Source organism: Aricia agestis, chromosome 5 (genome assembly GCF_905147365.1).
Source record: "Aricia agestis chromosome 5, ilAriAges1.1, whole genome shotgun sequence".
In the NCBI taxonomy this organism is placed as follows: domain Eukaryota; kingdom Metazoa; phylum Arthropoda; class Insecta; order Lepidoptera; family Lycaenidae; genus Aricia; species Aricia agestis.
In genome coordinates, this window is record NC_056410.1 from 12,714,689 (window position 1) to 12,739,308 (window position 24,620).

The 24,620-nt window shown below is 35.5% G+C and overlaps 2 protein-coding genes across 2 annotated transcripts in view; one reads left to right on the forward strand and one right to left on the reverse strand.

The window, feature by feature from the left end:
* The window catches only part of LOC121727416 (acetylcholinesterase-like), a 96,660-nt gene extending 75,767 nt beyond the window's left edge, over nt 1-20,893 (forward strand). Inside the window, exons 3-7 of the mRNA XM_042115259.1 lie at nt 4,993-5,135; nt 10,103-10,255; nt 15,532-15,695; nt 18,059-18,216; nt 19,397-20,893. Of these exons, the coding sequence (XP_041971193.1) occupies nt 4,993-5,135; nt 10,103-10,255; nt 15,532-15,695; nt 18,059-18,216; nt 19,397-19,509 (731 nt within the window). The 3' untranslated portion in view covers nt 19,510-20,893. The remainder of the gene's footprint in view (nt 1-4,992; nt 5,136-10,102; nt 10,256-15,531; nt 15,696-18,058; nt 18,217-19,396) is intronic.
* Nucleotides 19,336-24,620, reverse strand: part of LOC121727418 (corticotropin-releasing factor-binding protein) — a 40,714-nt gene continuing 35,429 nt past the window's right edge. The window contains exon 8 of the transcript XR_006035667.1: nt 19,336-19,346. The gene's annotated coding sequence lies outside the window, so the exon portion shown is untranslated. The remainder of the gene's footprint in view (nt 19,347-24,620) is intronic.

Below are 24,620 nucleotides of genomic sequence, written 5' to 3' on the forward strand. Positions count from 1 at the left end.
TTACTGAGACTTCGATGTCTGTCCGTCTATAACAACAAATCTATACTAATATTATAATTCTGCAGAGTTAGTTTGTTTGTTTGTTTGTTTGAACGCGCTAATCTCAGAACTACTGGTCCGATTTGAAAAATTCTTTCAGTGTTAGATAGTCCATTTATCGAGGAAGGCTATAGGCTATATTTTATCACGCTAAGACTAAAAGGAACGAAGAAATAGAGGAAAGTGTGGAAGAAACGGGGGGAAATTATTTGAAAGGGCTTATTTGAACGCGCTAATCTCAGGAACTACTGGTCCGATTTGAAAAATTATTTCAGTGTTAGATAGTCTATTTATCGAGGAAGGCCATAAGCTATATTTTATTATTCTACGACTAATAGGAGCGAAGAAATAGAGGAAAATGTGGAAAAAACGGGGGAAATTATATGAAATTGCTTATTATCTTAAGATTCTTAAGAACTACTGGAGCAATTTTTATGTTATTTGGCAAACATGAAGAATAGACCACATTAAGGGCTTTTTTTTTTTAGGAAAAATGTACGGTCGTGTATAATCAATAATGGCAACAGGTAAGCTGTTGCCATTATTGATATAGAGCAAAAAAGGCCAAAAAAATCTCGTTCGTTGTATGGGAGCCCCCTAAAACATTAATTTTATTTTGTTTTTAGTATTTGTTAGTAAGTATAGCGGCAATTACAAATATACACAATATGTGAAAATTTCAAAATTCTACCTATAGCGGTTGTTGAGTTACAGCCTGGAGACAGACAGACAGACGGACAGACATCGAAGTCTCAGTAATAGGGTCCCGTTTTAACCCTTTGGGTACGGAACCCCTCAAAATGAGAAAATCATACAATGCCATACAAAACTTTATTGATAAACGATTCCAAGAAACAAACATACCAAATTAAACGAAAAACAGATTCAAGGAAAGGTGAGGTTTTGAATTATTAAATTTAAATTGTAACAAACTTGTTAAATAATGTTAACGAGTTTGTATGTATTGTATAATTTAATAATATTATTATGATAATTTGATTTAATCCCTGTAGGGTAGCATTACCTTTGCCTCACGCAGGTTGGAATTAGTTTATGTTATGCTAAGTAGGTACTGACATGCGGTTTTGCTCGATAGTTTTACTCCCAATAGAGTAATAATTACTACGTGGACCGCAAAACTGACAGCTCGAAGGCTCGCATCGAGCCGGCTTGATGGAATGAAATATATCGATTTAGAATAACTATAGAGCATGCTGAATGTGTGGACGACAGCCCGAGCCGCGGGTTTTGCTCGATCGACGTTATGGCTCGATCGAGCAAAACCGTATTCACATACGGTTTAGCTTAGCTTTGCATGTTTTTGTTGCTATTTGACATAGTAAATCGTCTAGATTTTTTAAAATGAAATAAGGGGGCAAACGAGCAAACGGGTCACCTGATGGAAAGCAACTTCCGTCGCCCATGGACATTCGCAGCATCAGAAGAGCTGCAAGTGCGTTGCCGGCCTTTTAAGAGGGAATAGGGTAATAGGAGAGGGTAGGGATGGGAATGGAAGGGAATAGGGGAGGACAGGGAAGGGAATAGGGTAGGGGTTGGGCCTCCGGTTAACTCACTCACTCGGCGAAACACAGCGCAAGCGCTGACGTTTCACGCCGGTTTTCTGTGAGAACGTGGTATTTCTCCGGTCGAGCCGGCCCATTTGTGCCGAAGCATGGCTCTCCCACGTATTCTATCGTCTAGATTTCCATAGATCTGCTTTTAACAATAATAATAATTAATACCTCGATCGTGGGAATCGCAGACTTTGAGAAAAATCGCGGCCGGGTGCCGCTTGGGGATCGATGGGTTGATTGATGAACATATACTCAACATTACATGTACTAAAAATCCTTCAGGAACTAAAACGAAAACTGATGTTATAAAAATATTAAGTCCTCCTATTTAATAAGCCTAATTTCTTATCTGGTCTAGGTCATCAAGGAAGTTCTGGACAATAAATCTTCTGTAGACGGTTAAGCCATATTATGATTATGGTTATTGCTTAGCTGCCTCATTTGCCTAAAATAAATTATAAGCCTTTATATTTCATACTTTTCTCACGTTTCATTTTGATTTGAAAATATCTTCACGCAAAGAATATTGAGCAGTTGCGCTGAATATTTTATAACTTTGCGGTTGTTGGCGATTCACTAGTCATCTAATAACATTATAATATTATTACTTTTGTGTCGTAATTCGTTTAGGAGTGGATATAATAATATGATCCCACTGGACAAATTGTTATGACAATGACGAATTCGTAAATTTAAATGTGTTATGCCGGCACTCGATATAGGCGAACGCGTTGGCCGACGCGTTGGCAGACGCGTTGGCAGACGCGTTGGCAGACGCGTTGGCCCAATGTGTAGAACGGGCGCTCGCGCGTTGGCCGTAGGTATTTAGACGTTGGCCGACACGTCTGCGAGCTTGCCGCGCGGGTCGGAAATGTCGGCAAAGATCAAAGGACATTTGTCGCAAGCTTCGTGCTCCATCCACACATAGGCCGCGTGATCGGTTCGCCCGGAGTTATAGTTATGATAATTATAATAATATGTAATAATTTAATAAATAATAAGTAGGTAATAAAATAATTACTTATATTATTTTAATATTATAAAATATTATGTAAATGTGAGTTTATTTCTTTGTTTGTTACGTTTTCTCGCCTTTTATTTATTTATTTCGAGAATACCCTTTAAAAACTTTTTCTTGTCCACATTTACAAAGTAATTATAAGCTGTGAATAAATATACAGCTGCAGCTGTTAGCGACTCAACATCGATCCAAAGCATACTGAGCGACATTCCTATGTGTGGATTATTCACAAACGCCGTTGCAAGCGCACTGCCAACGCGTCTACCAACGCGTTGGCCAACGCGTTCGCCTATATGGGAAGGCGCCCTAAGAGACATGTTTTAATCTTGAGGTTCAGGAAACTGGCGCGAAACTCAAGATGATAATATTATTATTCTTATGTTTCTCCAATTGAGTGAGGTAACTTGAGGCCTAAGGGGGTGGGAATTACACGTGTAATTCCCCTCGTATTGCGAGTGTCCACAAGGTTATCTGTCTGCTCGTTTCTTGGAGCATTTTATTTAAAAAAAAACTAGCTGTCCCGGCAAACATTGTTTTGCCATAATATAAAGTATTTATAATAAGTGACTAAGTAAGTATGGCACCATGGCAACGATCTCGGAATCGGCTCCAACGATTTTCATGAAATTTTGTTTAAAGGGGGTTTCGGGGGCGATAAATCCATCTAGCTAGGAATCATTTTTAGAAAATGTCATTTTACTCGTGCTTTATCGAATACCGAGCGAAGCTCGGTCAAATAGCTAGTTATTATTTATTCAACAAATGCACTTATCAATATAAAAAGTAGATGCTGTCCGATTCGCCACCTTTATTATAAAGGGGGTAGATTCGATCCTATTTTTTTGCAAACGCATAAGTATACTTACATTAAATAGGCTCCAAAACAACGTGATTTATCTCGATGAAAGGTTAAGACCCAATTTCACCAACAATGTTTGTTAAATCCTAACAAGGCATTACTTAACGGACCTTGGAAAATTAAACAGACTGTTAAAATACTTATGTCCCACAGTAAAAATTTAACAGCGGATTAGTAAATGCAATGTTAAGTGAACAACGAGTGAATAACATTCAATTCGTTCGTTCTTGTTATAAGGCGACGAAATTGCAATGTACAAGTTTAATACGACATGTTGGCTGCAATGTGTCATTTTCACCTTATTCGTATCATAGATCATCTGGTAGATAATGCGACCAAATTAAAATATCTCTAATCGCATACATTTGTTACACTACAATAGTTCTTTTTAATTTATCAGGTTAATAATTATGATCTGTCAAAGCTGAACATATGAATCATGATACAAATTTTTATTTACTTATTTCGGTTTGGTAATTTTGATACAAGTCAGTGTATTTGCAATGTCAAGGAAAATCCGAGGGCTGAATTTTTGACAAAATGAAAATAAATAATTATGCACAACATGAAAAATAATAAACAATATGTAAGGATGTGGCGAAGCATGGCGGAAACACTCAAAAGTCAAAAGAGATTCTTTTATTTATATTGGATATTGTCATTGACAGTTTTTGTTTTGACTATTATAACGGCCTGTTATATATTTAACGGGCCTCCCCAGCAGGAATTAAAATTTAACACCGTGTTAGGCGATTTGACATGACATTAGCGTATGTTGGAACGCTGGATAGCTCTAACAGGCCGTTAACTGATTTAACAAGCCATTATTTATTTAACATTGCTTGATGAAACTGGGTCTAATGGTACGAATATTAGCCTTGCTAATATAGATGCGGGCTAGTTTTCATTGCTAAGGGAAACGTTTACCGCCAAATTTCCTTTTGCACGCACTGGCCAGCAGCATATTTTTCACTGCGAATTAATAGATACGTTTATAATATTACTAACTATACATCTAATTTACACGTAACTAATAAAAAGATCTGTTTTTTCATTGCTTGTTAATAAAATTTCACAAATAGGCCAATAAAGGTGTTTTTGTATGGGAGCCCCCCTTATTTTTTTTTAATTTTATTATTATTTATTAAGGTACACATATAATTCAGGCTTTTGTGAAAATTTCAAGTGCCTACCTGTTATCATTGATACCGAGCAAAAAATCTTTGAAAAGTCACGTTTGTTGTATGGGATTTAATATTTAATTTATTTTGTTTTTACTATTTGTTGTTATAGCAGCAACAGATATACACAATCTTTGAAAATTTCAACTCTCTAGCTACTAACGTTCTTGAGTTACAGCCTGGAGAAATACAGACGGACAGACATCGAAGTCTCAGTAATAGGGTTCCGTTTTTACCCTTTGGGTACGGAACCCTAAGAAACTTACACGTAGTGTGATTTTTTTATAACTTTCCTAAAATTTTTATTTTTGATTTCAGGGACGTATTTCCTGCTGTACGATTTTCTCGATTACTTCGAGAAGGACGCTCCCAGCTTCCTTCAACGAGATAAATTTTTAGAAATAGTCGACACAATCTTCAAGGACTTTTCTAAAATCAAGCGAGAAGCAATCGTCTTTCAAGTGAGTAACAGTTAACAACATATTTCATTTGGTTTGCTTTAAGCTATAGTTAATAGAATCAGGCGTTACTTTGCGAAAATCCATAGCTTAAAATTTAGTTTATTATTATTTTTAGCAATATTCCGCAAAATAAACCTCAACCTAACCAACTTGCTTGACTACGTCACCGCTTATTAATATTATGTTCTGGGGTACTGGTGACGGTAGTGGGGGTAGTGGGGATAGTAGTAGTAGCGGGGTTCGATAGGGTATAAAAGGCGGTGATTTGGCCGGTGCACGGTGGCGGCACTTGACGGACGTTGTTCGTAGAGTCCACATTCTGAAGATGCTCCGGTGTTGGGGCGAAACGCTCGTCGAGGTTTTCAACCTGCATGGTGGTGGTGGCGGCAACCTTGCACGGATTTGCCAACATTATTGCTTGTGTGGTAGTGGTGTTTGCAGGTTCTTGCATGCGAGTGTACGCATAGGTAGTGTGGGAGAAGAGGGGGTGCTGTACGCATGCCTATGCGTACACTCATTCATTTGCTTAAAGGTTGATTTTTATTTAGCGGAATATTGCTAAAAATAATAACAAACTAAATTTTAATTTAAGCTATAGTTTTATACTAGTTTACCCGGTCAATACAGTTTTGTCATAAACCTAATTTCCGGATAAAATTAAACATTGGCAGATTCCAGGACCTAGCCAACAACACTGCGACACGAGAATTGTATAGTGTTACATACAGAATATAACAAACATGATGTTTTGTCACACTTTGTATAGGAACTTGAACTCGGAACATGATAGAACCAAACTTTAAAGGCATAAGTTTAACTGTTTTGAATATCGACTATTTTGTAATATAAATATCGTCACTAACGGAACCGAGGGCGTTTCAGTGGCTCATTAAAAATGAATGTTCCCCTCGAACATCCAACACTATCTGCCGATCTATGGCTGAGTGCTCTAGGGTGAGCCGATCAGCTATCGATTAAGCATAATGCTATAATTGCTTGAGTGATCATAAACCCTAAGTGGCTTATAATATTATACAGTTACATGATTATTATATTATCTTCAAAGACTTTCTTAATGACTTTCAGTTCTAATTATAAAGCTATATTATGTACCACCATTAAAAAATTCAAAGGCTGATAATTACGGACCAATGCGACGTCATTTGTTCGGACCGTGTTTATCAACTTTATATAATTATTATTTTAAGGGCCTGTTTCACCACTTTCTGATAAAGTGCCGAATAGGTTATTCACAGCTTTTATGACAGATTCTCCATACTTCATCTGTCAAGTTAAGTGATGGATAGCCTTATCAGGAAGTGGTGAAACAGGCCCTAATTGTTCTAAATATGATTCTAGACGTAGTTCTGTACTTTACATTATTGATACAGATCACGCATTGGAATTTAGATGTTTTGATTTTTATCATTGCCATCTATGTATTTGTAAAATTTTAATGAACAGAACTGTTAAAGTAAAATTCCCATTTAATCTCGTCTACGACCAGTTAAGGTGTTCGGAATGTTTGATAATACTGGACCCTAACAATAAAATGTATCGGAATTTAATCAGGTTTGCCTTTAAATTTCAATCCTTTTATTTGAATTATCAGTTGTACCAAAGATGTAATATAAGAAACTTGCCACATCACATTATTGATGCTTACTAATGATAAAAGGCAAAAAATTTGCGTGTTCATCACGCCAAAATGCTTAAACGGATTTTGGTCATCTTTGGTATTGTAGAATATTAGGCTGATAGGTAATTCTACTACTTTTTACCCGATATAGTACAGTGGTCGCGAAAGAAACCCTGTTCACTTTAGCTTTTGCTTGCTGTAGAGCTTAGAACTACTGCCCGGGGATTATAAGGCTTGGGATATACGTCATGGAATTTCTAGAAGATTTAGAACACTGAAAATAATAGGCCGTAGCCAAAGTCTACTTCGTTAAAAACGATGACGAACTTCGTCATCAAAATGTGGGACTTGACATTAGTCTTCGAAAATATTTTATAAATAAAAAATATTTTAAATTTTGAAGAAGTATCTAAGAAATCAGATTGCGATATGAAGATGTACTATCAGAAGGTGTTTTCATAATTTGCGTACTTTCTCTGTAGAAGTGGAATAATTGTCTCTTGTATTATTTCAGTCCTTATAAAAACAAAACACTCATCTGCTACACATAATTAAACAATAACATTAGCTAGACTTGACAATGCACATGTTATTTCATTTCAGTGTAATTGTTAACTGAGGGTGTTTAGAGTAAAAATCGGCCAAGTGCGAGTAAAACTGGCGCACGAAGGGTTCCCCGTACCGTTATAGTGCAAAAATAGGCAAAAAATTGTGTGTTTTGTATGGGAGCCCGCCCCCCTTAAATATTTATTTTATTTTATTGTTATTAATTATTAAATTATACATAATAATTAAGGATTTTGTGAAAATTACAAGTGCCTATCTGTTGTCATTATGAATTACGAGCAAAAAAGGCCAAAAAATACGTTTTGTATATGGGAAATTATCTCAAATTTTTACATTTTTTTTAGTATATTCTGTTGTTATAGCGGCAACAGATATACACAATCTGTGAAAATTTCAGAAGTCTAGCTATAGCGGTTCTTCAGTTACAGCCTGGAGACAGACAGACATACAGACAGACAGACAGACAGGCACATAGCGGGACAGACGGACAGACGACGAATTTAATTCCATATATAATATTTGAGTACCTACCGTCCCCTCATCACATTTTTCAATGGACAATCGACTTAAAGAGTCATGGAAAGGGGAATACTTAAAAATTATTTAATCACAAGAAAAGATCATAGCATAAAGATATACAATAATTTGTATGAGAGCTCCCGTATTACTCGTTTGGCATTCAAAGCACAAAAGAATACTTACACAGCAGAAACCCCAGCGCGTTTGAAAGCCACTGAGAGGGTACTATGTTATGAGTATGTGTCAACTACTTTGACTTTGTGCTACTTTTTATTTAATATAAAATAAAATATAAAAATAAAATAAAATAAGCCTTTACTGCTGTAAACTTATAAAACATTATTTTACTATAACTTAATCTAATTTTAACTAAACATTTATTATACTTAAATTATTCTAAGTTTAACGGCGTTCGGGTGATTTTTTTTGCAACAGCTTGTCTTTCGACATAGGTCTCCTCCAAAGATTTCCATTTTTCTCTGTCCTTTGCAACTCTGATCCATTCTGTACCAGCCACCATTTTCAGATCGTCTTCCCATCGTTTCGTTTGTCCACCTTTGCTTCTTTACCGTCTCTTGGATTCCACTCTGTTATTATACGGGTCCATTTCTCTTGCCTTTCTCTTAACATATGTATTTATATAATAGCGGCATTTAAATACCGGGCACTGTCAAAAATACCAAAAGTTGGACCATATCCAGCTAACTATAGTATAATGATTTTTTTTTTAATAATCATTCCGAAAGTATGAAAAAAATAAGTAGCAAGTTATTAAAAATGGTCTTAGCAATATTCATCTTGGATACTATAACATCTAAGCTAATAAATAAGCAGAGGAAGTTTTGAAACACATCATAAACCGCATCGGAATGCCTCATTCTCTGTTAAGAACCAGTTCCCTGTATTTCTTGGAAGATGTCAATTCCGCAATAATGAGGATATCCTAACTGGAATTACCTTATACAACGAAGAAATATTTCTCATTCTACACACAGTGCATTTTGAATCAGTATAGTTTTGATATTCTGTATAAAATATTGCTTATGGGGTATAATAGCTGATGTGGCTTCTGCCACAACAATTGTGTTGTAACTTGTAACAGCTATTATCTAAGTAAGAGAATGTTATGAATAAAGTAGATTTAAAATGTAAGGGATAAGTCACTAAACACAAACATATTTTACATAAATTAATACTTTTTTACAAGAAAAGAAAGTAGTATTTAAATAAATTAATTATTTTTCTTTAAATACTTACTACTTGTATTTAAAGAAAAATAATTAAGCGAAAAAAAATTGTTCCAAAAATAAATTACTGTCGCATCCTGCTGCTTGTCTGCTTTCCAATGAAGTTGTTAATCATCTGTCAGTGGACGTAGACAAATGGGCGGATGATGTGTTTAACTGTACGCAGTACGTGTGAGGGATTATTTATTTATTAGTTTTATACTCGTGTCTCGTAATATTAAAAACAAACTCTGATCGACTGTAGGTACTAGAAATACCTCTATATTTGCTAAAACTTTTCTTTTTGCTTCTTGACTATAATAAAAATAATGAGGCACAGAATTTCATACTTTTCACATAACACAATTATAAAATTTTGTGACTCGATATCTCGTTTGAACTTCTAATTAATATATTTCTTGTAGAATAATTGTTATTAAATTTAATCACTTGAGGATTCGTCACGGAGTACTTTTTTTTGTTTCCGACGCAACGTTTCGGCTGCTTTTAAGCGGCCGTGGTCACGGGTGGACAGACTGACGTAGACGTCAAACTCTTTGAAGTTGTTCAACTACCCGCAAATTCATCAATCGTTATTTGTATTCCAAATACAATACAAATCAAAAACACCGCGGTTTTTAGGCACTGTGAGTGCAATGTGCATTCTGCCAAGATAATATCTCATATTTAGGGTTCCGTACCCAAAGGGTAAAAACGGGACCCTATTATTGAGACTTCACAGTCTGTCCGTCAGTCCGTCTCTCCATCTGTCCGTCTGTCCGTCCGTCCTTCTGTCCGTCCGTCTGTCTGTCTCTAGGCTGTATCTCAAGAACCGCTATCTATTAGTATGGTTATTAAAATAAAATATAAATTTATGGTATGGCTCTATAACGGTACGGAACCCTTCGTGGGCGAAACCGACTCGCACTTGTCCGATAAGTCTTGTAGTAGATCATTGTTACTACAACCAAAACTAAGTATGTAAGAAATTAAAGGTTCCCTTACTGTGTTTATAGTATACCGACTGGGAGGAGATAACGGACGGGTACCTCAACCAGAAGATGATCGCGGACGTGGTGGGCGACTACTTCTTCGTGTGCCCCACCAACTACTTCGCTGAAGTACTGGCCGACTCCGGCGTCGACGTCTACTACTACTATTTCACACACGTGAGTAAAAGCTTTTGTTTTTTGACAGAAATACTATTTTTTTTAATGTGAGTGTGCAAACCTTCAAGAAGAGAGCATATTCCCTCTTAAAAGGCCGGCAACGCACCTGCGGCTCTTCTAATGTTGCGAGTGTCCATGGGCGACGGTAGTTGCTCTTCATCATCCCGTTTGAACGTTATTTTATAAAAAAGAGTACTTGCCTTAATTTTTTCTTTTCACTAGAGATGTGAGTGTATGCCTTTATTTTTTAATCTGTCTCCCCATTGTGCCTTTATAAACTCTCAAGGAAAAGGTGTTTAAAATTAATGAGTTACTTTACTGCTTCAGTTGTTACTTTTTCGGAGAGCAAAGAGAATAATAAAAAGCTATTGAAAAATATCATCTCGCAGTCTAAACACATACTGTTATGTTAAATGTTAACTCGCAAAACACTTTAGTAAGTATTATCTGTGTGTTCAGTTTACATTCGTAAAATATTATGTTATTGCAAGTCCAACGTCTTGTGTATCTCACATAAAGGAATTAGAATTTGATGAACTTAAATTTTAATTAAAACAAATGCAGGCTTAATTAATGTTCACTAGTTCACTACAAACAATGGATAGCTTGCCGCTTTAATTACAAACAAAAATATGTAGTTGTAGTCTAAGATCACATACACATATAAAATACGAGTCAAGTAGTACGTTCTCCTTAGAATTTTCACGTGGAAGAATCTTGGCATGCAAATGCTCTAACGCGTTAATTTGGCTAACGAACCGAGAGCGAGGGCCCTCGTGGAGCTTGTCGACGTTTGCTTTTTTACATTCAGTGGGGAAATATGAAAACACATTTTATATAAAATATGTATTTTATGTTTCAAGTGAAGTGTTCAGACGGACGTAAAATATTTTTGTCAGTTTACTGTTGTGCATCAGAATGCCATCTCGATGAAATCTGATTATTATCGGTCATCGCCCAGCACAGGTTTATTTTATTGGTCGGATTGGTGCACCTCAATAAAATAAAGCCACAGATATTTTATGCTATTCAAATGCAATGCGTCGTTCTCTATTGTAAGTTAATATCACCGTCTCTGGGGTATACTTACTTCTTTTGTGCATCAATTTAAATAGTCTCGCAAAGTCAACGGCTTGGGAATCGAAGTCTCACGGGAATTCGCTTCGGTATAAAATGCAGTTCATTACGGATTGAGTAGAAAATCCAGCGAGGAGCTAGCAAAACGTGAAAGCTGGCTTGATGCCGTCTTCTTATTCAGATATTATGAATTATACATATCGAACCAAACCTAAAAGAGACAAAATGTATAAAAAAAAATACCTACTACATATTTTGTAGCAAGTTTTTTAAATATAAATTAGCACTTCAATTGTTACATTTTAAAACAAATGTGTGCCGTTTACATACGAGATAAAGGCAAATTGTTGTACAGTGTACAGTCTACATTTTTAAGCAAATGTGAGGCTCAGTATGCGCGTTCGTGACCGAACTTTTTCTACTTTAGAATCATCACATCATTAATATGTGTATTAATGTCAAATTACAACTTTGTAGTTCCTATAATAGTCTCTGAACTAAACCGCGGACAGACAGACGGACAGACGGACAGACGGACAGACGGACAGACGGACAGACGGACAGACGGACAGACGGACAGACGGACAGACGGACAGACGGACAGACGGACAGACAGACAGACAGACAAACAGACAGACAAACAGACAGACAGACAGACAGACGGATCGACGGAGTGACAGACCGAAACTATAAGGGTTCCTAGTTGACTACGGAACCCTAATAAAAATGATAAAATAACAAATGTAATTGTCAGTAAGATCATTGATCATAATTAAGCACATAACATAATAAAAGTATTCACAATATACAATTTAGTGTCGGCAAACAATTTATACAAAAATAGTTTTAGGATTTGAAGGTATACATGAAACTGTAAACAAACCAAAAAGCCTTAAAAGTTAAATCGAAGCTCGTAAAAGGCCCGATCGAAACAAATTGTCCTAATTATTGGCTTAAGTATGAAAAACTGAGACAAATTGTGGGCGATAAATCAAGACGAACGTGGGCGGCCGCCTCAGGCGCCTGACTCATGACTTTTGCCACTTCCATTATCGTCAACTTCACTATATTTGCCTTGAAATCTTTCATTTCTGCTCTTTAGTCTAGAGGCACTCATACTAGATTTAAGATCACAGACGTTTTTATATCATTTGTCGTTCTAGTATAAAATATAAGAATACTACCGTATTATGATGACAATCTAAGACTAAACCTGAGCTATGTATTGAAACCAAATGTTTTTGCTGCCAATTCCCATCCCATTTTTTTCCTTCCATGCTTCAATAGCCATACTATGGCCATACTCATGGAATTTTGGCTCCAAGACTGCCGATTACTTGTTCTTTCGTAGTTTCGCGGCATACACCCTTAACAAAATAATAAATGTTAACTATCAGAAACATGGTATGTCATTTTGTCCATTTTATTTGTTTACAGTCATTTTGTCCAAATGTAACCAAAAACAAATAAATATCAAAATTCCATCAAATATCAAAATTATTGCTAAATCACTGGCTACTAGGTAGTTCATCGATTTAAATACAAATGACAGCAAAAACCTCGCCAGAAAACAGGAGAAAAATATCTGTTAAATAAAATTTTGAAGGCGAGAAAAACGTTTGATCTGCTTACTGCGACGCAACTGTGAGAATGGCGCTTAAAGTCTGGCAAGATTGTTAATATGACTGCTGTCCCGTAATACAATCGCGGAAACGTATCTAAAACCCCCCGATTTTGAATTAAGGGCATTATGTCATATTTTTGTCCATACATGATGTCATTTTGTACGTATCCAAAAACTAAATAATACTTAGTACGTATTATAGCGAGGGCTTAGTGAATACTCTTAATATACATCTCACGTGTATCATCAGTGCCCTTTTTGCGAATTCCATTTTAGTCATCTTACATTACGCATTTCATATTTCTTTTCTTCCTTCCTCACACTCAGCTTATGTATGCGAGCATTTGAGCTCATTGAAGGCACGTTTAATAGTCATAGCTTTATAGATGACAATCTCTTTTGTCCAGTTTTGGATGTCTTTTGAGAGGAGTTTATATTTTCAATAGAATTGTTGAATTAATTCTTTGACGCAACGAAAACCCCAAAAACAGGCATCAGTGAAGGTATTCATAGGTATTTTATCATGTTTGTCATAGTTCATACATTTTCTGTCAAAGTCATTTAATAGCTACGTACCTAATCAATATTCATGCTACTTAAATGACTCTTGAGCATATTTGCATAATCATAGAACATGACGTATTATGTTGGTTTCACTTCATTAATTTAATAAGCGCGGGAAGCCAAAGGTCATGGATTAGGCTGTTATTTCGGGATCTGACCTGTCGCTGTTCCATTTTATACAAATGGAGCAGTAATTGGCTCTTATTAAAATAGCTGCTACATATTTGATAAGACAATTTAGGGGCTCATATACTACCGTATTTCAGAACACATTCATTATCATTACTGCATTTTAGTATGCTATACAATCCAGTAAGGATAATAATGAGTGTTATCAATTCATACAATTTGGCCAACGACTAAAAAAACAATTTGGCAGTGAAATTATATTTTAATAGCTCTAAGCTTCCACACCGATCTCAGTTGTGTAAATGGTTAGTTTTATTGAAACCAAGCCACTGATAGGAGTTAATTTCATAGTGCCCAAGTGCGTCATACACGAGGGACATTCTATTCTTTATACTCGTAACCCGGTGGGATAGATAAAACATAATAATATTATGTTCGTCTTGCTAAGTACTCACATGCGGTTTTGCTCGATAGTTTTACTCCAAATCGAGTAATAATTACTGTGTGGACCGCAAGCTGACAGCTCGAAGGCTCGCATCGAGCCGGCTTGATGGAATTAAATATTTCGATTTAGAATAAAGCAATGCTGAATGTGTGGACGAAAGCCCGTGCCGCGGGTTTTGCTCGACTTTATTGCTCGATCAAGCAAAACCGTATGTGAGTACTTAGCATAACATGTGCACCATCTAAGCTTTCTTGTCAGATTGAATCAGTCACAATGAGACGTGTTTTTTTCTTGTTGTTCCGTAAAAATCGAACATATTATTATGTCCACCAACCTCCAAACCACTAGACTATACGCTTACCTAACTTTGGCGCCGATAAAAAAGATAACCGTAGTACTATAATTATAGGTTAAATAAATGGTAGTACAGTTTATATTTCAATGAATATTATATAAGTATGTAAAACGTTGGACTTAATAAATGATACGACGTAAATTGAAGATGATGAAAAACGAAGGTGCCATGCGGAGACACAAAAGTTATATTACTGTTTGATAAACCACCTGAAGTTTATTTGAATTATATTATAACTTCGAGCACTGTAAGTGGGAGTTATGTAAATTACACAAGCTTTGAAAATAATAACGTGAGTAGCTCTCAGATCTGTTATTTATAGTGTGGGATCAGTATGATATTAGGGTACAGTAATAAAATAGTCACTCCATTATAATTAAAGGGTCACAATTTGTTGTCCGAGGCATTAAGAGTTCTCAATCTCGTCTTGTTGATGTAAGATCTATTTGAATAAAATATTGAATGTAAGATCTATTTTCCATCAATATAATATTTTAAATTTTTTTTTTTATGTAGCTCAATCCGAACAAAATCAAAATCAAAAACAGGCGAAGCCTGTCAAACAACAGGCCTCTAAGGTTCAATTCAGACCGCATGTAGAATTTGTATGGATTTGACAGATTTCAATTGCGTTAGACGTCTTGCGAATCTGTCAAATCCATATAAATTTAGAAATGCATCTGCGCGTCACGTTGCGGTCTGAATCAACCTTGAGATTTAAATAATAATAATTATTATGATACTTGTCTCGTATTTATGTAGAAACTAGAATATCTAAGCAATTTTTTTTCGAAATTATTTATCGCGCTGCAAACGGTTTCGGATTCCCAGAATTTACGGATATTCTGGACTATAAGCTCCTAAGTTCTATTTATATGTCTTATCTGAGACCCAAACTATCTCCCTAATAAATATAATATCACAAAAATCAGTTCAGTGGCAGTAACAGGCAAACAGAAAGACAGAAATAATTCGCATTTAAAATATTCTCATGGATATAAACGACGTTGCTACTTATTTGAATAGTCACAGAATTTAACTCTACCTATCATGAAATTAAAACGTATCTTAAACATTTCCAGCGCACTAGCACCAGTCTATGGGGTGAGTGGATGGGGGTGATGCACGGGGACGAGATGGAGTATGTGTTCGGACACCCCCTCAACATGTCCCTGCAGTACCACACGCGCGAGCGCGACCTGGCAGCACACATCATGCAGTCCTTCACCAGATTCGCGCTGACTGGGTAAGTTTTATAACTTGCGTAACTTGCAATCGATGAATTCGACAGCAAAACTGGAGTGAAAATAAATGAGATTTGGCATTACATGCAAAACTTTGCGTCAAAATATACTATATTATTGATTTCTGACTTTGCTAACGCAATTAAAGAATGTAATTTGATTAAGTATTCCAAGCTTGACGTGGGATTTGACGTGGGAGAGCCATGCTTCGGCACGAATGGGCCGGCTCGACCGGAGAAATACCACGTCCTCACAGAAAACCGGCGTGAAACAGCGCTTGCCCTGTGTTTCGCCGAGTGAGTGAGTTTACCGGAGGCCCAATCCCCTACCCTTTTCCCTTCCCTACCCCCCTATTTCCTTCCCTGTAATTCCCTTCCCTACCCTCCCCTGTTACCCCTTAAAAGGCCGGCAACGCACCTGCAGCTCTTCTGATGCTGCGAGTGTCCATGGGCAACGGAAGTTGCTTTCCATCAGGTGACCCGTTTGCTCGTTTGCCCCCTTATTTCATAAAAAAAAAGCTTTTTTTGTTTTAAGCCTAAACCTATATATACAAGTTTCATACAATAAATACAAAAATATACAAGTTTCATACATACATAATATATACCTATACAAGTTTCATAGTTGATCATGCTAGGCAGCTCTGTTAGAGTTTTGGTTATACCATAGAGTAATAAATATCTGGTCTCTGGTTATATCATATACGAATATGCAGTATACTAAGAAAAGTTATACTACAGAAAGTCGCTACAGTTTGTGGGGGCAGTGGTAATTATTAATACTGATCTACCCATAATAATAATTATTATTATAAAATAAAATGGTTGCTTTGTGTATAAGCTGCCATCATACAATATAATGATACATCCTCATGTTTGACTAGCTGCCTCAACTTGGCTACAATATACACCACTCAAACCTATATTCTACATACAAATATGACTGTTTTATATAGACAACTAGTCAATTGGAACAGTACTTAATAATGGTATATAATTGAACTCAATATTCAATTAAAAGTTGGCAACCAAAAAAGTTTCGTTTTGTCAATCGATTTTACCGACAAGTCAGCGAGTCTCTATCACCTTATAGGGTGGAGAAGGGCATTCTTAAACTAATCAGAGACAATCGAAAATGTTTGGTACAAATTGGAGCTCAAACTCATTTATTTTTCCGTTCGTTCTTGCTTATTTTCTATTGCTGAACAGTAGGCACGAAATATTTATAAACGTTTCTAGAAAATACCTACAAGTTTTTAGTTCAATTAAAAATAAATTATTTAGGATATAGAACGTATAACATTGTAGCTCCACGTTGAATGCGGAGCAAATAATTCACATTTTCTCAATCTATTTGAGAGCTACGAATACATGTTTGAAAATGCAAGCTGCATACGAATTGGTAAGTTTTTCAGTACTTAATTGAATTAGGATGGTACGTAACGTAAATATTATTATACAATATGATTCTGCTGTGAATATAAAGTAATGGAATCTGTATCAGTGACGTGTTCCGTACGTTCTATCCCTATTGGATGATGGATTATATTATCACTAGATGATGCCCGCAAAAAAGAATTCTATGTCCTTGCCCGGGACTTAAAGTATATCCATACCCAATTTCAGCAAAATCGGTATAGCGGTTTGGGCGTGAAGAGGTAACAGACAGAGAGACACACTTTCGCATTTATTATATTGTAAGTAAGTATGGATTGGTACTACTCACAATTCACATGTCTCTACATCATGCCTGTTGAATTTGCGATAAGCAGTTAGCTTTGAAACCGGTTGTCGAGATCCTGACCGCTATGGGGCTCGCAAAAACTTACACATCGTATCTGAGACTGAGACTTAATATTAGTTTTTTTTCGATGAAATTACTAAAGTCCTAGAGTGTTTCAATGTCATAATAGAACATATATCTACGTGATGTCCTAAGTATGAAATTCAATATAATATTATATTTTAATAGATAGAATGTTGTTTATTGATCCTACTTCCAGGGTTAGTTCAGAGGCAAATCGATGTCTCATCGATGACCGCACGACTTTTGATATTAAGAGTCAATTCAGACCGCAACTTTATAAATGCATCTACGCGTCGCGTTGCGGACTGAATTGATCCTGAATCTCCGTGTCCGTCTGTCTGTCTGTTACCTCTTGCAAAACTGTCAAATCTATACAAATTTATAAATGCATCTACGCCTCGCGCTGCGGTCTGAATTGACCCTAAGGACAAGGTCCTATGTTGTCCTACTCGTATATTATGGCAGTGAGTCAGATGTTCATATTATCACTTTAGAAACCGGCTTTCTAGTCCTTTATGGCAAATCAATGGGAGATTAAACCTCATGTACACGATTCCAGGAAGCCTCACAAGCCGGACGAGAAGTGGCCGCTGTACTCGCGGTCGTCGCCCCACTACTACACCTACACGGCGGACGGCGCGCCCGGCCCGGCCGGCCCGCGCGGCCCGCGCGCCTCCGCCTGCGCCTTCTGGAATGACTTCCTCAACAAGCTCAGCGGTAAATCTAGGAATCTAAGGCTTAGATACATACCTACTAACTGTCCAGTTCGTACACAGAACACATACTATGACACAGAACACAATATAATACTTTAGGGTATGTAATTGTGTATGTGTCCCTTCCATAGAGTTCACTGTGAAAGTTGCAGCGCTGAAAGAGTAACTTTTTGATGGAAAAATTCAAGACGCCGGGGCGCTAGCCCATACAAATCACAAAAAAAGGTTGCTTTTTCAGCGCTGCTAATTTTACAGTGAACTATATTATTTAGAGGATACGTACACGCCCTAAAGTATTATTACTTTCTTTTGTTACATCTTGTTTACAGTACTACATCATCGCGTGAGCTTAAATTTATTTATTTATTTAATCAGGACACCAAACAGCACATACATCGAAATATCATTAAAATAAGCATATTAATTATTATAAATTTTTCTAATGCATGCACCTTAGCAGGTGACACGGCATTTATAATCAAAACTCCACAAAATACAATATGAAATTATTAACTACTAAACTGAAGAACAATTACTTAAATGAATTATATATTGTGTGATTGATAACCAACAATAATTTTCAAGCAAAGTACCTACCTACATTATTACATAATTAACAACAAAATTTCTGAGTATAACTTAAAACTATGATAAGTATTATTACATAATAATTATTAAATGGGATGAAGAGTCAAGATCCGACCTGTGTAGTGTACATATTTTAAGCTGCTGCGCTGAGCTGATTTAAATAATACTGAGAACAAGAGAGTACGGTTTTTGTGAAGTCATAATTTAGATTTTAGATGAATGTATCCAAATATTTTACCGCTACCGCACCTGTTATACCTGTTCGTAAGGACTTATGGGCACAAATAAAACCTTCAATTATTTTACGTGTGTGAGCAAACATTAAGCCAATACCAATATAGTTAGTTGGTAGGATAAGAAAAACCTTCGCTTAATGTCAAAGTAAGGTTAGGTTAGCTTTATCTTAAGCGTGTGTAAATTCGTCTTGTTGGGTCCTTATGAAAATTAGCTCATAAACTCTACCTTAATGACTTCACTGACTCTCCTTTCTGTACAAAGAATATATAAAATGTTCCAAGAGACATAGTGACCCTTCATCATAATCTAATAGATTACTTAACACTCTAACTACACTGTATTTTTTTATGTTTCAGAGTTGGAGCAGGCCCCGTGCGATGGTGCCGTGACGGGCCCGTACAGCAGCGTGGCCGGCACCACTCTGCCCATCGTGCTGCTCACCACCATGGCCACAACACTAGCCCTGTAGATCTACGATCAATATTATAATCACGTGTTATACATATCATTTTAATAGGAAATATTTTCGAGCGTTGTTCGGGTGGACGGTTCGCGAACGTTTCGTCGGATGGAACTTTGATCAGTGGAAATTGTGGAAAAACTGATGTTCGACGTGTATGTTATAATGTTTAACTTTCAACGGTAGATGAAATATTTTACGATCGATTTTCTTCGCGGCTTTTAGCGGCCAGGAACTAAAATGAAATTTAAATCATATTTTATAGTTTATACTTACTCGTAATATATAGAGTTACGATACTAGTAGGCTTTGTAATTCAGTTTATACAATGTTCCTCTACCTTGTAGAATAGAGTTGGTTGTATTGATTTATGTGAGTCATTCGTTTGTGTGTTATGAATGTTGGCTTTAATTGTTAAAGTGATGCTTTCACTCTCACGGGGCTGCAATATTGTATTGGACACCGAGCTCTGAAAAAAGGGGATTCATTTTTGGGAGTAGATGAACACATTATATAAGATGGTTATACTTATATTTTGCGGAAATATTTATTATCTTTGTAATATTTATAATTTATTTACTATTTTCAAACTTCTTGCCGGTGACTTGTCCGGTTATAATTTTTAAATTACAATTATTATGAAAGGGCATTGTACCTGCAGCTAGAGCAGGCCGTGTCGTAATACAATACTGTGCGCACCAACTTATCACTATACATATCAATGTGTGCCTCTGCTTATATAGCAAATGATACATATCTCATTTGTAGTAAATTTTTAGAATTTTATATCGACATTCGGTCGAGTGCACGTTGTGAGACGAATTTTTAAACAAAATATTTGTAACTATAAGGAAATAAATCGGTAACATAAGGATCTTATGAATTTCAAATTCTTATGACTTTGAACAAATAATAGTATTTATTGTAAATATACCTTCTTACGATTATAGCGCGTATCCCGACGTAATAGGTACCTATATCCTGTACATGTATTTATATAGTATTTACAATCCGACATGACTACTGCCACGCAGTCGCTACACTGTATTCTAGACGTAAACTGGTGTAACACTATACAAGTGATGTAGGTAGACTTAGTGATCGTTTATACCTATACGTACGAGAGTAGTGATTGTAAACTTTTCCGTTTAACGTAATGTATAGCATAGCGATGCTTTAAGTGGAAATCGTCTTATGAATTTAGTAAATCTTATAAAATATTTGTAATAAAGAGATATGAAATTAGCGTTAGAAACGTTTCTATGCGATTGTCAATTAATCTTGGGCGAGATTGAGCTGTATATGAAATTTAATACCTCTTCCATGATATTTACTACCTACGGTACTACCAAAGTAAAAGGAGGGGAAGTAAGTTATCTTCATACAAAGGCACCGCGCGCGGCTTGTACGCTTGTGGCTTGTCGGCGGTACCAGCCTTATAAAACTGGCCGAGATTTTGTTGTGTGCCGTACGTGGTGACGCATTGATACTATGGTGCACACGTACAAGCCGCGCGCGGTGCCTTTGTATGAACATAACTTACTGCCCCTCCTTTTATTATGGTACTACTCATAATCTAAGTATTATTAGAAAAATATGGCTCACTGATAATTATTTTAAAGTCGTCGCTCCGAACGACGTATTCGTATGCACCTAGAGAAAGCAACTACAACACCGCGGTGACTTTTTAACGTTTCGTTTACGCAAAATATTGTATCGTAGATTATTTGCACGCACGCTTTCTCGTTGAATTGAGCACAACAAACAAAAGTATGGGATAGCTTTAATTAGATATTAAAATTTGTGGAATATTTTAGATAATAACTTAGGTGTGGAATCAGTTGCATCTCATGCTCCGAGCTGAGGCTACACGCTAAAATGGAAGTTCAAGGTTAATTTTCATTTCATACAATAGAATACAAAAGCCCCGCTAGGTTACAAGTGCCAGATGGATGTTTTATTAACTCCATCGTTTAGAGCCAAAACTAACAACAACAAACTCACATCACATGGACCATTCCTACTAAAGATTTCGCCTTAAATATAACTAAATAAATGAATTGTATCTATGAGGTAACAAAAACAAAAAAATAATAATAAAAAATATACTTCGCATAACAATTCTATTTCATGACAATTATAGCTGTATCAAACTGAAGCTTTTTAAAGATTACTTACTCAAGATTTTGTGGAAAATTTGTATTTTTTGTTTATGTTTCGATAACTGATTAATTTGTCTCTTACTCAACCACGTCCTAAAATACTAGGAAAATTTTGCATTGAATAATATCTCAACTACATGTACATGTGCAATATTTAATTATAAACTACCGTGTGGATTAAAACTAAAAAATTGTTTTGTTGAATACTAGGAATAGAGGGATGAAAAAAAAATTATTCTCTTATTATTTAGAATAATTATTTTTTGTTTAATTTCACCAATATAATTATAGTTTTTTTGTTTTTAACAAGGGGCCTAACATCTTCGTGTTAAGTCAAAATATAGTTATGTGTTTAGATTATGTGCGTTCTGTCTCTCTTAAAACTACGATTTTATCGACAAATTGTAAATAAATTTTCTGGTTAAATAATATATGTCATTAATCTGCTGATTCTTTGATCATGTAACCTAAATGTTATTTCTGTCCATAAAATATTATACCTTACTATAAAATGCTGTTATAAATGATTATTCTATTATATTAGTTTGTAAGGAGACTGTTTAATATAATTTATTTAATTTATTACGATAAAGAATCGATTGTATAAAATATTATTTAAAAAAACAATTCTAAAAAGTGTATGCTCAACATTACTTTTCAATAGAAAACAATTATTTTTCTCAGCTTCAAAATAGAAATCTTAAAATATATTTAATGTTAATTAAGAGATGTTAATTGTAATACTTATTATAGTTTGTTTAAGTAGTTATATTGTCTGTTAGAAAATAAATGTTTGATGTTACTCGTATAAAGCTTAATTCTGAAGAACTAGAAAAAAATATTGATTTGTAGGCTGATTCTAACATAATATAATATCCATGTTATTGAGGAAGGCGTACAATAAAAAAAACTACTTAGGTACATAATATTGTCGCGTTGGCGCGGTGCTCATGTAAGAAACCTTCAAAACGGGGACTTTTTTTATTCAGTCTGAGGAATTTAAAGCATAAAATAATGATATAGTATCTACTAGACCAGAAACTTTTAGACAGATTAGAATGTTGGCATATTATTTGTAAGAAATACCTATATGAATTTCAAAATGATATGAAAAATGAGGTTTATATATAATCACTATAAAGTACCTACTATGGTGTTGTAAAGTACCTACAACTACATACATAATTACTTACATTATCTTTATAACGTAATTAACTATTTTATCTATTATTATTATAGATTCCATATTTTTCCTCAGGCGGAATAAAAATTATACAGTAAAACACTTCTTTACTTTATAAATATATACTGCTTAGTACATAATTATTTAATGCTGAACTTATTACAAATACAGGCTACGATTGTAACTGTGTTTAAATGTAAAAAATAAATCAAAATTTGCTTATTGTACAAAATATGTGTGTTATGATTTAAGTATTTTACTTGTCAATGTGCCGAAACGCGGGAGTTATATATTATATATTTATATATTTTATATCTTCAAACATTAACACTCAAAATATTATGTAATTAGTTCCATAGGTAAAAATCCCAAATGTCTTTTATAGTGCGCATCTATTCGTACTATTGAGGTAGGTATTCTTTTTCATTTCTGATGCAGTAAAATCATTCATAAATATTTAATAATAATAATTGAACACATAATATTAAATTAACAAGTTCAACTATATATCGAACTTCTACTTTATTAATAGTTAATGATATTTTGTGTATCATCCCACAAAACATAACGTATTTAGTTATCAATGCAGTAATGTTCTTTAAATCATTTAAAACAAGACTGCATTCACAAGTCAAGAAAAAAAATGATTCTGGGTCAATACAAAAATGCTTAACAGCGACCATTTGATAAAAGGTAAGCAAGCAAAAATTGGTGTAGAGTCTTTACCTTTTCTATCAACTATAGCTTACGCCTGTGAAACCGTGGACCGTTTCAGGCCAGATGTCTGACGATTTTTAGCAAGAGTTTATCTGGTAAACAGTTGATTAGTTAACGTTTTGACGTTGCCTAATCAAAAGCGCTAGTAAATAGATGAACCCTTCTAAGTATATCAAGCAAGAGCCCGCGAGGGTCAGACCTTTGATCATTTCGTAAAGCTAAAAGTTTTACCGATTTGTGATCTTTGCAGAGGTCGTCATCCAGCAACTATGGAGTTCCAGTTGCGGTTACTTTAGGAGGTATCCATTCTGAAGGTCTACCTGACCTTCGAGAAAGAATGAAGCTCAATTTCATAGCTTATATATTCTTCGTGGTAAGTGGAGGAATCTCGTCTTGTGGTGCCGGACATTTTTGACAGTTGCTTCCCACTGCTAAACACCCTCAAAGTCTAATAATTTAAGAAAGTTTAAGGGTGAGAAGTAATTTTCAAAAATGTCCTGCAATTATGGAAGACGAGATTCCTCCACTTACCGCGAAGAATATAAGCTATGAAATTGAGCTTTACTCCTCGAAGATCAGGTACACCTTCAGAACTGGATACCTCCTAAAGTAACCGCGACCGAAACTCCATAGTTGCTGGTCGTTCTTACCTCAGCTCTGTAAAGGTCACAAACAGGTAAACCTTCAGTTTTACGAAATAAAGGAAGGTCTGGCCCTTGCGGGTTCTTAGTCCTTCAGAAACATGGCATAACTTAGGTATATGAAAAACTTATATGCCATATTCTTTAACCATGTTACACTGCTATAGTATGTCTTTCATAGAGGTTATCGCTTTAAATTAGGTGCTATGACGTATACATATCTGTGTGCACTTATCATTCAATACTATTTAATGGAACTACATGCAAATGACGTTGACAATATCTATTTCGTTATTAAATTAGGCGCTTAGTAGATCTCCTTAGGGGTGCAGTGTGCACTTTCTGAACAGATGTTACAAGACTTCAAGATATACATTTTTATGTAAAATGGAACGATTTCCATAGTAGATTTGTCTG